Raw genomic sequence first — 12,680 nt, 5'->3', positions numbered from 1 at the left:
AGGTCCCTTCCAACCCAAATCAGTCTGTGATTCTATGAGACATCACCTACACTAAAAACTTTATCTAGTTTATCTAAAAACCAAACCAAACTGGGCTTTGTGAGAAAATAATTACCATTATGAAAACTTTAATTTAATGGTAAAGTTAGGGATTTGCTCAAACACATACACACACACTGTCCTCCGGTCATCCAGCAATTTGACTATAGGTCCCTATGTCCCTGGCCATGCCCAGCATGGCTGTATTTTGGTCCTTTTCCTGCAGTTTCCTTTGGATTTTCACATCCCATGCAGTGCAAACAAAGCTTTTAACCATTGCACAATGATGCAGTGCTTAGTCTTGCAGCCCAGAAAGGTGGTTTATATTTCAAACTAGCTAGTTCTGACTCATACTTCTTGTAGGAATAAAATTCTTTCTTCCCAACTGCACACCATCTGGCAGTCAAAAGATCTCTAATATAACACCCACTTAGTTCAGCATATGGGATCTCTCAGCAAATGGACATTCCTTTTTAACAGAACTGCTTCACCTGGGGAATACTCCAAATTGCCCATTTTACTTTGTCCTCTGCTGCGGGGCAAAATGACATGAACACCTCCTGTTGATTTCCTATTTCCCACTTTTTTGAAGAACCAGCGTTCTCTGTGTTGCTATATAAAGCCTATGAATTACTACATTTTTTTCTCAGAAAATAAGAAAAATCAAACATTTCTTGTTTAAAACTCTTTGAGGGGAAAGCTGCCTGTGCAAGGGGACAAAAACCAAGCAGACAGGAGTGTTTACCAGCTTTAAAAGCTGCCTTCCATTTTAATGAAGCAACAATAAAAATACTTTAATCTACAGTGACTGAAAAAGTGTAATTCAGCTCTGAAAAAAAGACTAAAATGGCAAAGTGTCTGATGCTGACCATTCACTTAACTAACTTTACAAGCAAAAAATGTTTCAGTTGATTACCAAGGCTTCATCCTATTCTGGGACACCGGATTCAGGTTGTTCCCAGTCTCACATGTCATCCACAATAAGAAAATCCTACAGGTCAAATTTAACTGCCTGCTTCTTTACACATTCCCTTTATGCTCAGCACAGTCAAAACCAAAGAGCAAAGCAAAAGAAGATCCAGGCTTTGAATCGGAAGTGAATAGTTCTGCCTAAGGTATAGCAGCCGGAGAACAGGGTTCTGCTCTTTCCTCAACTAGTTCAATACTGCCTTATTAAAAAATAATGATGGGATTAGTTGTTAAATCAACAGGAAAAAGTCTGATTATCGGGAAGCTGACTGACTACAAAGACAGTCACCTCTTCAATATAAAACTATGCTTTAACTTAACATGTACGAGCTATACAACACCTGTGGAAATGTGCATGCTAAGTATGTACAAAAAATCCACTGTGCTTACACACAGAACAGCAGGACCCTTTCCCCAGTGCAGGTCAGAGGCAGTGCGCTGAGCTGTGTTGAAACCTGTGCATAAACAGCCAGTCAGTTGAAATGACTGGTGGTGTTCAATGCAAAACCGAATTCCAGGGTTTTAGATCTAGGAATTTAAGCTTCAAGAATTCCAGACTGCTCAAGCTAATCCAGTCATCACTTCTACAATAATTATAGAGGAAATGTTGTGATTATTAGCACCAGTAAAAAGAAAAACTTCAAAAGATTTTCTTTAGCACTGCATTGTAGAGATAATGCGCTTTGCTTTAATATACAGTTAAAATGTCAAGGAAATCCAAAATATGGAAGAGTTTAATTCGATACCAGCTCAACATATTTTGGCAATGTAAAATTCGCTGCTGGCACACTGTTCAGCAGAGCCATTTTTACAGGAAAACATCTTTCATCTATTTATAAAAAGCCTGAGGTTGATTAAGAGATGCAACATTGCAAGCCTACCTAAACTTTGCTCTTGTAGGTGAGTACCTATTATATTCACTATAATAAAAAGGACATGTTGAAATACCCTGCACAGCACAGGAAATTTGTAAGACTGGATGCAGCACATGAGCCTTTCTGGTTGAAGCTGCAAAAGTACTCAGTGGCTCACCTTGCTCATTAACTATATGCTACACATAGTTAATGCAGAGAATGTGGAGAAACAGAGAAGCACCATGGCATATTAAGAACAAATGTACAGTAATAAACAAATACTCAGAGACAGTAAAACCACAATCAGCACACAGAAGCAATTGGCTCTTGTGAACAGTGCTTAATTCCCACCAGCAGAAGTTGGAGCAACACAAGCTGGAGCCAAAAAGCAGAGCTGCAGAGTCTAAGTGCGTAAGTACCTAAGTGCCAGATTTTTATGAAAGACAGCAAGGAAAACAGTCCAGGGAAAACTTTCAGCCTGCACCATCTCTGGACCTTCCAAGAAGGCGACTGAATAAGTTTTTAAAAGGTTGGATGCTACAATAATCAAATCTTGCTGATAGGAGTATTTTTTTTGGGGGGGGGGGGGGGGAGATAACAGAAAGTTGAGAACATGCACTTTATACAAAACCACAAATTATTCACTTTACAGAAAAAACTGCTAGCAGCAATTTAAAAAACAAAAAGCCAAGAGGCTTTATTTCAAGAAAACCAATTAAGATCGTATTGTTTAAAAACTTTGTCAAACAAAGTCTTTAAAAGTTAAGGGCTTCAAAAGAGTTTGGACAGGTAGGATCCATTTCCTGAACTTACAGCTTAAAACCACGGAGTTTGCATATGTTAAACAATCACACACACGTGTATAAATGCACACAGCCTTGCATTTTGTGTGTACACTGTAAAACAAAACACCAAAACACACTTAACAAAATGTGGAGCTATACAGACTATACAATTTACACAGCTGGGTGTCATTCCAACCCCAGATATCACCATCTGCTAGAAAACGAATTTTTACTTTGTACAAGACCTTGATATGAATAAGTTTACCCCTTGCTCAGGAGGCTGAAACTGAACAATAAGCTAAACAGTCAAGAGACTTTATTTCAACTTGTACAAAAGGCATTAAAAAACCTAAAATACATGCTTTACTGAATATATTACATCATATGTGTCAGTGTGGTGCACTTGATAAATCCAGCCTAACTTCATCCACTTTTAATGGCATATTTAGTCAAAATGTGAAACTGACTACACTGGAAAACATTTATTTTAAAATCAATTTCCAAGTGCATTAATTACCTAAAAAAAATAAATTGCTCTAGGAAAAAACATTTTTTTTTACTGAGTGAAATAAGGAGCTCCCATTCAGAAAAACATTCTGTATTCTGTGTAAGCATCATGTGGCATTTCATCTGATTCCCTCAACCAGGCATGGTACCCGAGGCAGTGTGAGAGGCATTTCTTGTCTGCTTGGCAGATGGATTCCTTTTTAAGATGGTTAAATTGTTAGTTGCTCAAAACAAAGTTTAATTTCACAATTGATGATTCAGCTAGACCGTCAAAACACATGCGGAAACTGCCAACAAGAAAATACATCACATCTATTGAAGCTCTTTTTGGCCTCATCACGGTAATACCAGACACAGAGTAAGGCATGTAGATCATAGCAATTACAAGTCACTCACAGTCCTTTTGTGATGGGAAAAGCATTTCACCCTCCTCTCTGTGTTACCTGACGCAAATGTTTTTACATGGCTTTTGTTACACAGAGGTGTGCACTGGCGTGGCTGAATGGGAAGGAGATGAACCTCTATCAGAGGAGGAAGAAATGGATCGTGTGGCAGCTTCCCGCTGCAAATCTTCAACCTTCTTTTGAAGCTCTGTCCGGATGGCAAGGAGCTCTTTCAAATTTTGATGGATTGGGACCTGTAGGGTAAAGAAACAACAGGCTTATTTTGACTGTTATAGTAAGTTATCTTCTCAAGCAATCCTTCCACTGTTTCCTTCAGTAATATAAGGAATCCAACACCTGTGAATTTCAATAGACCAGTATTTAGGGAGTGTTTCTTCACTCATTTGAAATGAAACATTTCGGCAAACTGCCCCTTTCTAGCAAATAATTGGCAAGAAACCTATACAAAAGACTGTTTGCAATGGTTCTGATAGGATACAAAACATATTCCAATAAATGCACCCCTATCTTTTATCAATACCACTTTCTGGCTGAACTTCATGTGTCTTTCCCGTGAACTATTTCCCCTGCCTGTTGGGACAGAACTTATTATGTACCAGAGTTAACAAAGCTGGCTCCATATGGAGCATCTTGTTACTCTTCTAACCAGGCATCTTTCCAAGAGTCTGACCCCTTCCAGCTTGTCAGTGAGAAAAGTGCAGCAGCCAAGTGAGTTGTGCTTCTGATGGACCTCCCAGAGTCAAACTCCAACAAACCTTTTATAGACGGGGGTTGTACACATTCTGCCTCTGCTTCTGACAGTACCCCAAAAAACACGAGAGGTACACCACTCTGCATCTGAGTTCTAGACATTTTTTATCTGGAACATTCAACTATACCATGGCCAAAGGAAGATGCAAGCCACACTGGTTTTTGCAGCTTGATCTGTTATCTCAGGCAAGTAGAGACTCCCCCCCATTCTTCCAAATGCCACAGAAAGGCCAAAAAAGTTTGAATGTAAATTGCTTTTAATTTATTTTATCCTGTATAAGCTCTAATTTTTTATAGCTTTTGGAAAGGGCATCATGGGAAAAGAATTTAATTAGACTGATGAGACAGTCATGGGGAAATGGAGCAATGGGACATGTATGGATTGCTAGACATTGGAACTTATACTCTGGGCTTCCGGAATGCCAGACTCCAGGGAACTGCATTCACCCACAATTACTTCCTACTGCTTAAAAGTGATTACAGGGCTGGGAGGCACACCTGAGCATGCAATTTTCACATGGTGCTATGTCAAAAAAGATATCAAAAGCCAGAAGGGGTTTCTCTTCTTGCTATTAACACGTAACTGAGTCACAATTTACCTTTTTGTGAATTCTGGCTTTTTAAACAAACTGCATCAAAAATCCATGCATCTGATTTTGGTATTTTTCAAAACCTAACATTTGTGTTTCTGAAACATGAAAATACAATTTCATTTCTAACTTTAGTTCTAACTTAAAAGAATAAAAAGTAACAAACAGTCTGGTTTAGGTCAACATTTTTCTGGCCACATACTTTTTTGTTTGTGTAAAAACTTCAGTGTATTCACAAAGTGCTGCTCGTGCACCCTGGCTGTCATCAATTCATCCAGCATGTCACCTACAGCAGTTCTAAAAGTGTAACTTTTTGAGTCTTCAGCAGAACCATCAGTGCACACCACCAAGTTCCCAATGATCCTGGAGTCCTGCCTTCACTATGCATGGAATTCTTTCTCTTCTTGCGATCTTCTCCTGCATCCACCACAGAAACTCTTTAACAAGACTACAGGCAACAGCTTCCTTCGCTAACCAGACACAAAGCACAACCTCCAGAGAGCCAATCTTATTTTTCTGAGGAGGTCTACAGAAAATGTACACTCCTAAAATATGACAAAACCGAGTCTGGTGATGAAGTTTGTCCAAGATGCTGTAATGCACACTATGGAAAATTCAGGTTTCAATGATGATCAAGGCTTTCTGGAATTAGCACCCCCCTACATTTTTTTTTTTCCTTAAATAAAAGATCCCTTCCTCATACACTCCTACTTCAGAGCTTTCCTTTATGAAGACGTCTTCCTGAAACACTTGGGTCTGTAACAGAGTGATTTACATTGGTATCATTACTCACGCAATCCCTGGGTCACGGAAGATTTGTACATCTGATTTCTGCACAGCTCAATCATGATTCAGTATAACAGGCCAATTCCTCTTAGACAACCTTGGGGTGTTCCTCTGCACAATGTTCAAACACTCATAAAAAGCAGTTTCATACAAATGGCTTTTGGGGAACCTACTACAAATCCTTTTGGGATACACTACAAAAAAGCCATTGCAGAACTTGGCATGCTGAGTAAGGTGCTCCAAGGAGGAAAAGTGTGGCTGCACATCTCAATCCTTCTTCTGCATTCCTCCAGAATCTAATTCAACAAGACACATCCTCAAACTCCGCCACAAGCGCTATTCCCCCCACACGTCCACCTCAAAGAACAGGTCTGTCTTTAAACTAATCAGCTAAATAACAATAATGACATTTTAAAAGTCTGTGTATATTCAACTCGCAAAAACCCTACAACTTTAAGACTGCAAAATTATGCTCTCAATAGATTAAGATGCATCAGAATGAAGATTGCTTCTCCAAACTCAAGTCGGCCATCCTGTACATTTGTATAAAACTGTTGGTTAAGTAAACATTAAAATACTAGCTTCCCTCTTGCATTGCTCATTTATTCAGTGCACAGTCTGATGCTACTTAATTCATGAGCAGTTACTCAATATTTAGCTTTCTTTGCAGTGTCTGACTCCATCCTTTATTTATTCTTCTGAACATAAAATGCTTAAGTTTCCTTTTCTACACTTTCATCTCATGTCAAGAAACAAATTTATTTCTGCAGCACCCTAATGAGGGATGGGAGTACTAACACTCCACTTTTACAAACAAGGATCTGGAGCAAGCATACCTTGGATCTTAAATTGGTTTAACAGAGGACTTAAGAATTCTGCAATTCAGCCTTGTGGGTATCAAGCAGGACACCCAGTAAATAGGGAGCACACCCACAGTGACCACACTGCTCCAGGTGATGCCCCTTACAACAGAGGAATCCTTTGGCAAAGGCAGGGAGAAACTTCACTTCCAGAAGAGCATCCTGCTACCTCAACCATGAAACAATTCTTTATCTGCCCCAGCCTGCTTTTCCCAGATTGTATTCCATGAGTTGAACAGAAAGCAAAGACCTCTAAAACTGGGAGCTCTATCCACTCCTAATTCCTATTCCCAGTTAGTCACAACTCTCTCATAGACTCTGTATCAAATCCATCTCTTAATCCTTTAATTCTCATTTATTCTCAGTCCTTGAGAATTCACTGAGATTGTTGCAGCCTCAGACCTCCAAATTGGATGAATTTCTTCCAGGATATGAGCAGGCACATTTCTGAAACACAATCTCTCTTCATAAAATCTTATGTTTGCCCTAGAGATGGAATACTTACAGAAAAACAGCCCTTACCCCAACAAAAGAAGTTTCATATGGGAAAACATTTTTTTAGCCACATTCTCATGAGCAACTGAGCCTTTTTGGATGAAGTTTTACAAAACAGTTCAGTCAATCATACATACTAGATGAGTCAACATAAAGCGGTAGAGTCCAGAAAAGTTGTAAGCAAGGCAGAGTAAGGTCTTATAATGGGCAAAGAAAAAAAAGGTCACCTTTAAAATGTTGCCCACCTTTTAACGCATGCACATTAGATATGAACTGTAAGACAGTTTTACATAAACATCATCATGCCACGTCATATGGTAGTGTAAGCATGAATGGTTTTCTAATGTCAAGTCATTCCCAGGAAAAGATTCTCGCTGCTTGCTGTTTAACAAAACATCATACAGAGAGATACACATCGACATAACACAGTAAGATTCCAAAACCAGTTTTCACACATTAAGCTTCCAATACAGACTTTAATTTTGTTCAATAACATGTTAAATTGAGCCTAGAGCTTAGCACTTTCAGAGTATTTTCAGGCAGCTGATACTACCTGATTTATTAGTGATAAACGCCCATGTTAAAACCACATACTCATGGAATGAGAAAAAAAGGTGGTACAGACAGCTAAAAGATACAAAAAAATATTACAGTTCTCATAAAAAGACCTGAAAAGCAGCCTCTGCTTTTCCCCAGATGTCTTCAATCCTGCTACTGTAACTTCCCTTTTTTGAACAAAGCTGCAAATTCAAATGCAGAAGAAAAGACCAACAGCGGTGATAGGGGGAAAAAGGAAGAAAATGCCCAAAACTGAGCCTCAATCTCAAATCATGCATATTTTTCATTCATTTTTATTTTAACAAGACTGTTAAGAGAACCAAATAGAACTGGAATTCTGCATCTTTCTGAAAGCCTCCTTCCATCTTGGAAGGAGGAGGAAGAATTAAGAGACTGAAGCATCTTTAATTCTGTAACAAAACCCATTAAAATAATTGTAAGAAAGAAGTTTAGCTTATTTTTATGTTTCCTAGAGACTTTTTCCTCAGGCAGACCTGTTGCTGCCAGTGTTTCCTCGTACCATGCTGTGCATGTTCTTACAGATAACTATCTCCATTTTTGTCACCTCACACCATTATATTTCAGTGTGTGATTCCTCTCTCAAAGCTTTCTTCATGAGGAAATGGGTCCAGCAGCCTTCACAATAACACCTATAATGGCTTGCTGTGAACAAGGTTCTCCATTATTTTGCTACTGTTTAGATTGAAAGGAAGTGGGAGAGTGACAGATTTTGTAAGGAACAAGAGTTTGGAGAAGAATGTTTATTAAAAGATCTTGTTACCACCTTAACCCTAGAAGTGTAGGCTTGCACAGCACAAGTAGTGTCTCCATGGCAAGCTTTTATTACAGTCTCGTTGAGAAATCATGTAATTGATTTGACTGAGATGAGTTTGTTGGGAGCCTGACAGCAGGTGTAGTTTTCTACTCTCTCATCCTGCCTTCTCAAATTAGGAGTGGAAGCTCAAACGAGGACTCTGAACCCACCACTCAGTCGCATTCATGTTATTTTTTCTGCTCTACTTCACTGTAATCAATACCAGGTTTTCAGAAGAGTGTGCATCCTTCCCTGTGTCACACTAGCGTCCCAGTGTGTTGCCACAGTAATGCTGCTAGGCAACTCCCAGCCACTACCACCAGGTCCCCATCACTTCTCTCCATACTCGAGGGGAAAGCAAAGCCCTACTTCTGCTGCACAAGATGAGCTTATGCAGATGAAACCCAAGCTGGCAGTGCATCTGCTGGTTTTGTTGGGCTGGAAAATTACCCATTAGGTCTTCAGGATATTTTTCACAATTTATTTAAACTATCACCTCAATTTACTGAGGAAACAATAAATTTAATTTCTGCTTTACTACAAAACATTGTAGTAAGAAAATAAAGTAGGAACAGAATCGTGAATGTACTACATTTTAACAGATTTTGGTGGGTTAACCTCATAAAAAAGAAATCTGTCATTTGATTACATATGAGAAATAAAATCAGATTTCTCTAATCACATAAAAATAATTAGAACTTGATCAGTCCAAAATAAAATTGGCATCTACATCTAATATAGCTAGCAATACAATCCAGGGAGGGACAAGGATAAAGAGTTTGCGGCAGCACTAAGCAGTGGGGGGAAAGCCCCAGAACCTTGGGAAATCTGACTTTGGAATCCAGGAATTAACAAAAAAGCTGGCCCTGTAAAAGCTGGAGAAGCATTTACCTGCAACACTTCAAGAAGACTTTTCAGTGTTGGGTTTTTTTTTCTTTTTATTGCTACTGTAATAGTGACTTGGGAACTATGCAGATTATGACTGAGATTGCATGTTGTTCCCCTCCCTCCTAACCATTTTTTTCCAGCCATTTAACCCAAATCCCATGTCCTTAGTCCTTTTACCTGTCCTGAGCAATAGCTTTAGCACTAAACATAAGCTTTACAGACTTATCCCAGTAGTTTGAAATTCCAGCATCTTTCTGTTTGGTTTAAGCTCTCAACAAGTTCTGTAGTCCCTTCCCATTCAAATCCCTATTTTCATTCCATTACACATTGTTGTGGTTTAAGCCCAGCTGGTAACTCAGAACCACACAGCCTCTTGCTCACTCCCTCCCTTTCTTCCCCTCCCCTTGCTTCCGGAGGGATGGGGAAGAGAATCGAAAGAATGTAAATCCAATGGGTTGAGATAAGAACAGTCCAGTAACTAAGGTATGACACAAAACTACTACTGCTACCACCAATAATAATAATGATAAGGGAAATAACAAGGGAAGAGAATATAAAACTAAAAGGGGAAAGGAAAAGAAAACAATAAACACATCACAAGTGATGCACAATACAATTGCCCACCACCCACTGACTGATACCCAGCCTGACCCAAGCAGCAATCTGGGCCTTCAGAGTAACTCCCCCCAGTTTATATACTGGACATGAAGTGCTGTGGTGTGGAATACCCCTTTGGCTAGTTTGGGTCAGGTGTCCTGTCTCTGCTTCCTCCTGGCTTCCCATGTCCCTCCTCACTGGCAGAGCATGAGACTGAAAAGTCCTTGATCGGAGTAAACATTACTTAGCAACAACTAAAAACATCAGTGTGTTATCAGCGTTGTTCTCAGGCTAAAGTTGAAAACAGCACTGCACCAGCTACTAGGAAGGAGAAAAATAACTGTTACAGCTGAACCCAGGACACTCCTCTCTCACTAAGCCATCTTAAGGAACTACTTTTTTTGTAAATACATAAATAACTAGAACCCATCAGGAAGATTTTAGTTAGCAAAGACCTTGGGTTTCTCTAGCTTTTTCACAATTTGTACTTTCACCTATTTCAACATTAAGTTCCCAGTCTAGCTTTTCTGCCTCAAGCCATGATTAAACTTAGGACCTGATCCCCTTCCTCACACAACCTATTTACATGCATCTTCCTTATACCCTTGCACTTCTTCTCTGCTACTTGCTTCTCCCTTCCCTTCCTTACCTATCATATTGCCAGCTGCCCTGTCTCCCCAGGGAGTTTCTTCTCTCTGATACAAGCACTCTCTTTTGCTTGTAAGACTTGATTCTCCCACTGTTAGTAATACTTACAGTATTTGAAATCCCACCCCCAATCAGTAAAAAACAGCAACTGCTGCAAAACTGAGTGAGCCAAGTAATGTTCTTTACTCAGATCTAATTGTAGGTTCCATTCAAAAGCAGATACTTTTCCTACATTTTAAAGATAAGGTACTAACTGCCTGTAATGAACTGAAAAAATACTTAGAACACTGCTAAAGAAAATTTCCTTATTGCTTAAAATGCCATTGATATGAAACCATTTTTTAAACTGAATTATCTACATTGAAAGCAGAACCTGGTGCAGAACTGTAACTCTCAGATCATACCACAGTTACAGTAAAGTATTCCTGATGGGTGAGGACTTGAGGAAAGATAAAGTTGCTTTTTTAATTACACCCAGTCAGAAACTACAACTATGCCACACAACACACATGCTACAACACATATAAAAAACATCCAGACACAAGACAGCTTCATCTCCTACAGAATTCAAACCTTCCTCTCCACAGAATTACTACAGTTCACTTTCAGTATTGACTTTCAGGTTCTGATTCCCAAGTAATCCTTCAGGATCCTGGAGTGCTGTTGGATAGCAAAATTTGTCAACAAAAGGACAGGTATAAAAGAAATTATAATAGCTACTCACAGTACCACCAAGTCTTAATTGGATGGCTATCTACTGTCTATTACTGTACCAGCTCAAGGACAGCCATTCACATGAAAATTGTTCAACAGTGAATGCATTTTGTCTTGTTCAGCAAGTACACTTTATCTATTTGAGCTGCAGAGGAAAACAGTTACTTTAAATTCATTGCTTGACTTAAGACTGTTCGTTTTTCAAAACCCTCCTCTGTGCATTGGAAAGACAACAGTATCTTTCACTTGAGATTTTTGTTCATCTTCATGAAGAGCTGGAACTCTGATAGACTTGCTTTTAAAAAGTAGTCAACAGTATACTCATAGCTAAAAGCAATCTTAAATGATGACAACAGCAGTTTTCAATGATAATCAATACTTCCACACTTATGTAGAAATACCAGGGACATCTGCATAGATATCCAGACTCAGGAAACTCAACATGGTGCAAGCTGATGCCATTGCAACCTACAGCCCATTTAGATTTAGAAATGTGACAGATCAGAGCAATGCTTTTAGTGCTTGCTCTTCAAAATATGTTAGAAACTCCCCAAAATGAAGGTCATTTGTACAGTACTGTTTTTAACTTTCTGTGTATGTTCTGATGCTGTGCTCACTACAGGACACTAACTAACCTTTTTCTTTTCCCTTTCTTTCTTAAACGGCTAGATTCTTTCAGCACACAGGATAAGCAGTCAGTTTATTCTATATCTACTGAATGCTGAGAGTTTTATCTGCAGATGTAAGTTACCTGCAGTAAATCAGATGCTAGAAATCTTGATTTAGACCCCTGGATAGAAAGAAACCTGCCTTGTCTCACATGAAACTCTGTGAAATGCAGGAATGAAATCCCCTTAGCTAGATTAACACTCAGCTATTGAACCCAGGATCCCTCCTCCTGACATCTCCTGCCTCCATTTTTTATGCAAAAAGATGGACTCAAGACCATGGCTTGCAGACCACAATGCCAAGCATTTCCAGAGCCATGTGGTGGCTTTGTGCTGACACAAAACAGTGTTAAATCAGACATATGAACTTTGAAAATATTACAACCTATGTCAAGATGCTCAGAGATGAAAAAGCTGGGCAACATGACTGAAGGCAGGTACAAATAACACAAACACCCCACATGCCACATCATATTCTGTTATAGGCAGGATAAAGCATCTCAGTAACTCTGTATTCCAGTTTATTGTCAACAAGTTTTCCGCTGATGCTTAGGATCTTATTTGTTCTTTTAAATATACTATATTTAATGTTTCTTGACATTGCAGTTCAGCTGACATCTAATCACTCAACTGTTCAACACATCAAATTCTGCAGTTCTATACACAGGATTAAAAAAACAATAGCAGCAATCATGGCAACCTGTTTATATGCTTTCCAGACATTTCTGTATATACTAAGCAAACAGTTATTTAT

At 39.0% G+C, this 12,680-nt stretch overlaps 1 protein-coding gene across 7 annotated transcripts in view; it reads right to left on the bottom strand.

The window, feature by feature from the left end:
* Positions 1 to 2,446: 2,446 nt before the first annotated feature.
* MTMR1 (myotubularin related protein 1) overlaps positions 2,447 to 12,680 on the bottom strand; it is a 42,506-nt gene continuing 32,272 nt past the window's right edge. For all 7 annotated transcript variants that reach the window (XM_061445984.1, XM_061445985.1, XM_061445986.1 and 4 more), the window contains one exon: positions 2,447 to 3,791. In XM_061445984.1, the coding sequence (XP_061301968.1) occupies positions 3,627 to 3,791 (165 nt within the window). In that variant the 3' untranslated portion in view covers positions 2,447 to 3,626. The remainder of the gene's footprint in view (positions 3,792 to 12,680) is intronic.

This window comes from Pezoporus flaviventris, unplaced genomic scaffold, assembly GCF_033815535.1.
Source record: "Pezoporus flaviventris isolate CSIRO_AGI_PZ_B2104156 unplaced genomic scaffold, CSIRO_AGI_Pfla_v1 ptg000005l, whole genome shotgun sequence".
Lineage (NCBI taxonomy): Eukaryota > Metazoa > Chordata > Aves > Psittaciformes > Psittacidae > Pezoporus > Pezoporus flaviventris.
The sequence above is the reverse complement of the archived record's forward strand: the minus strand, read 5'-3'. Positions and strand labels throughout refer to the sequence as shown.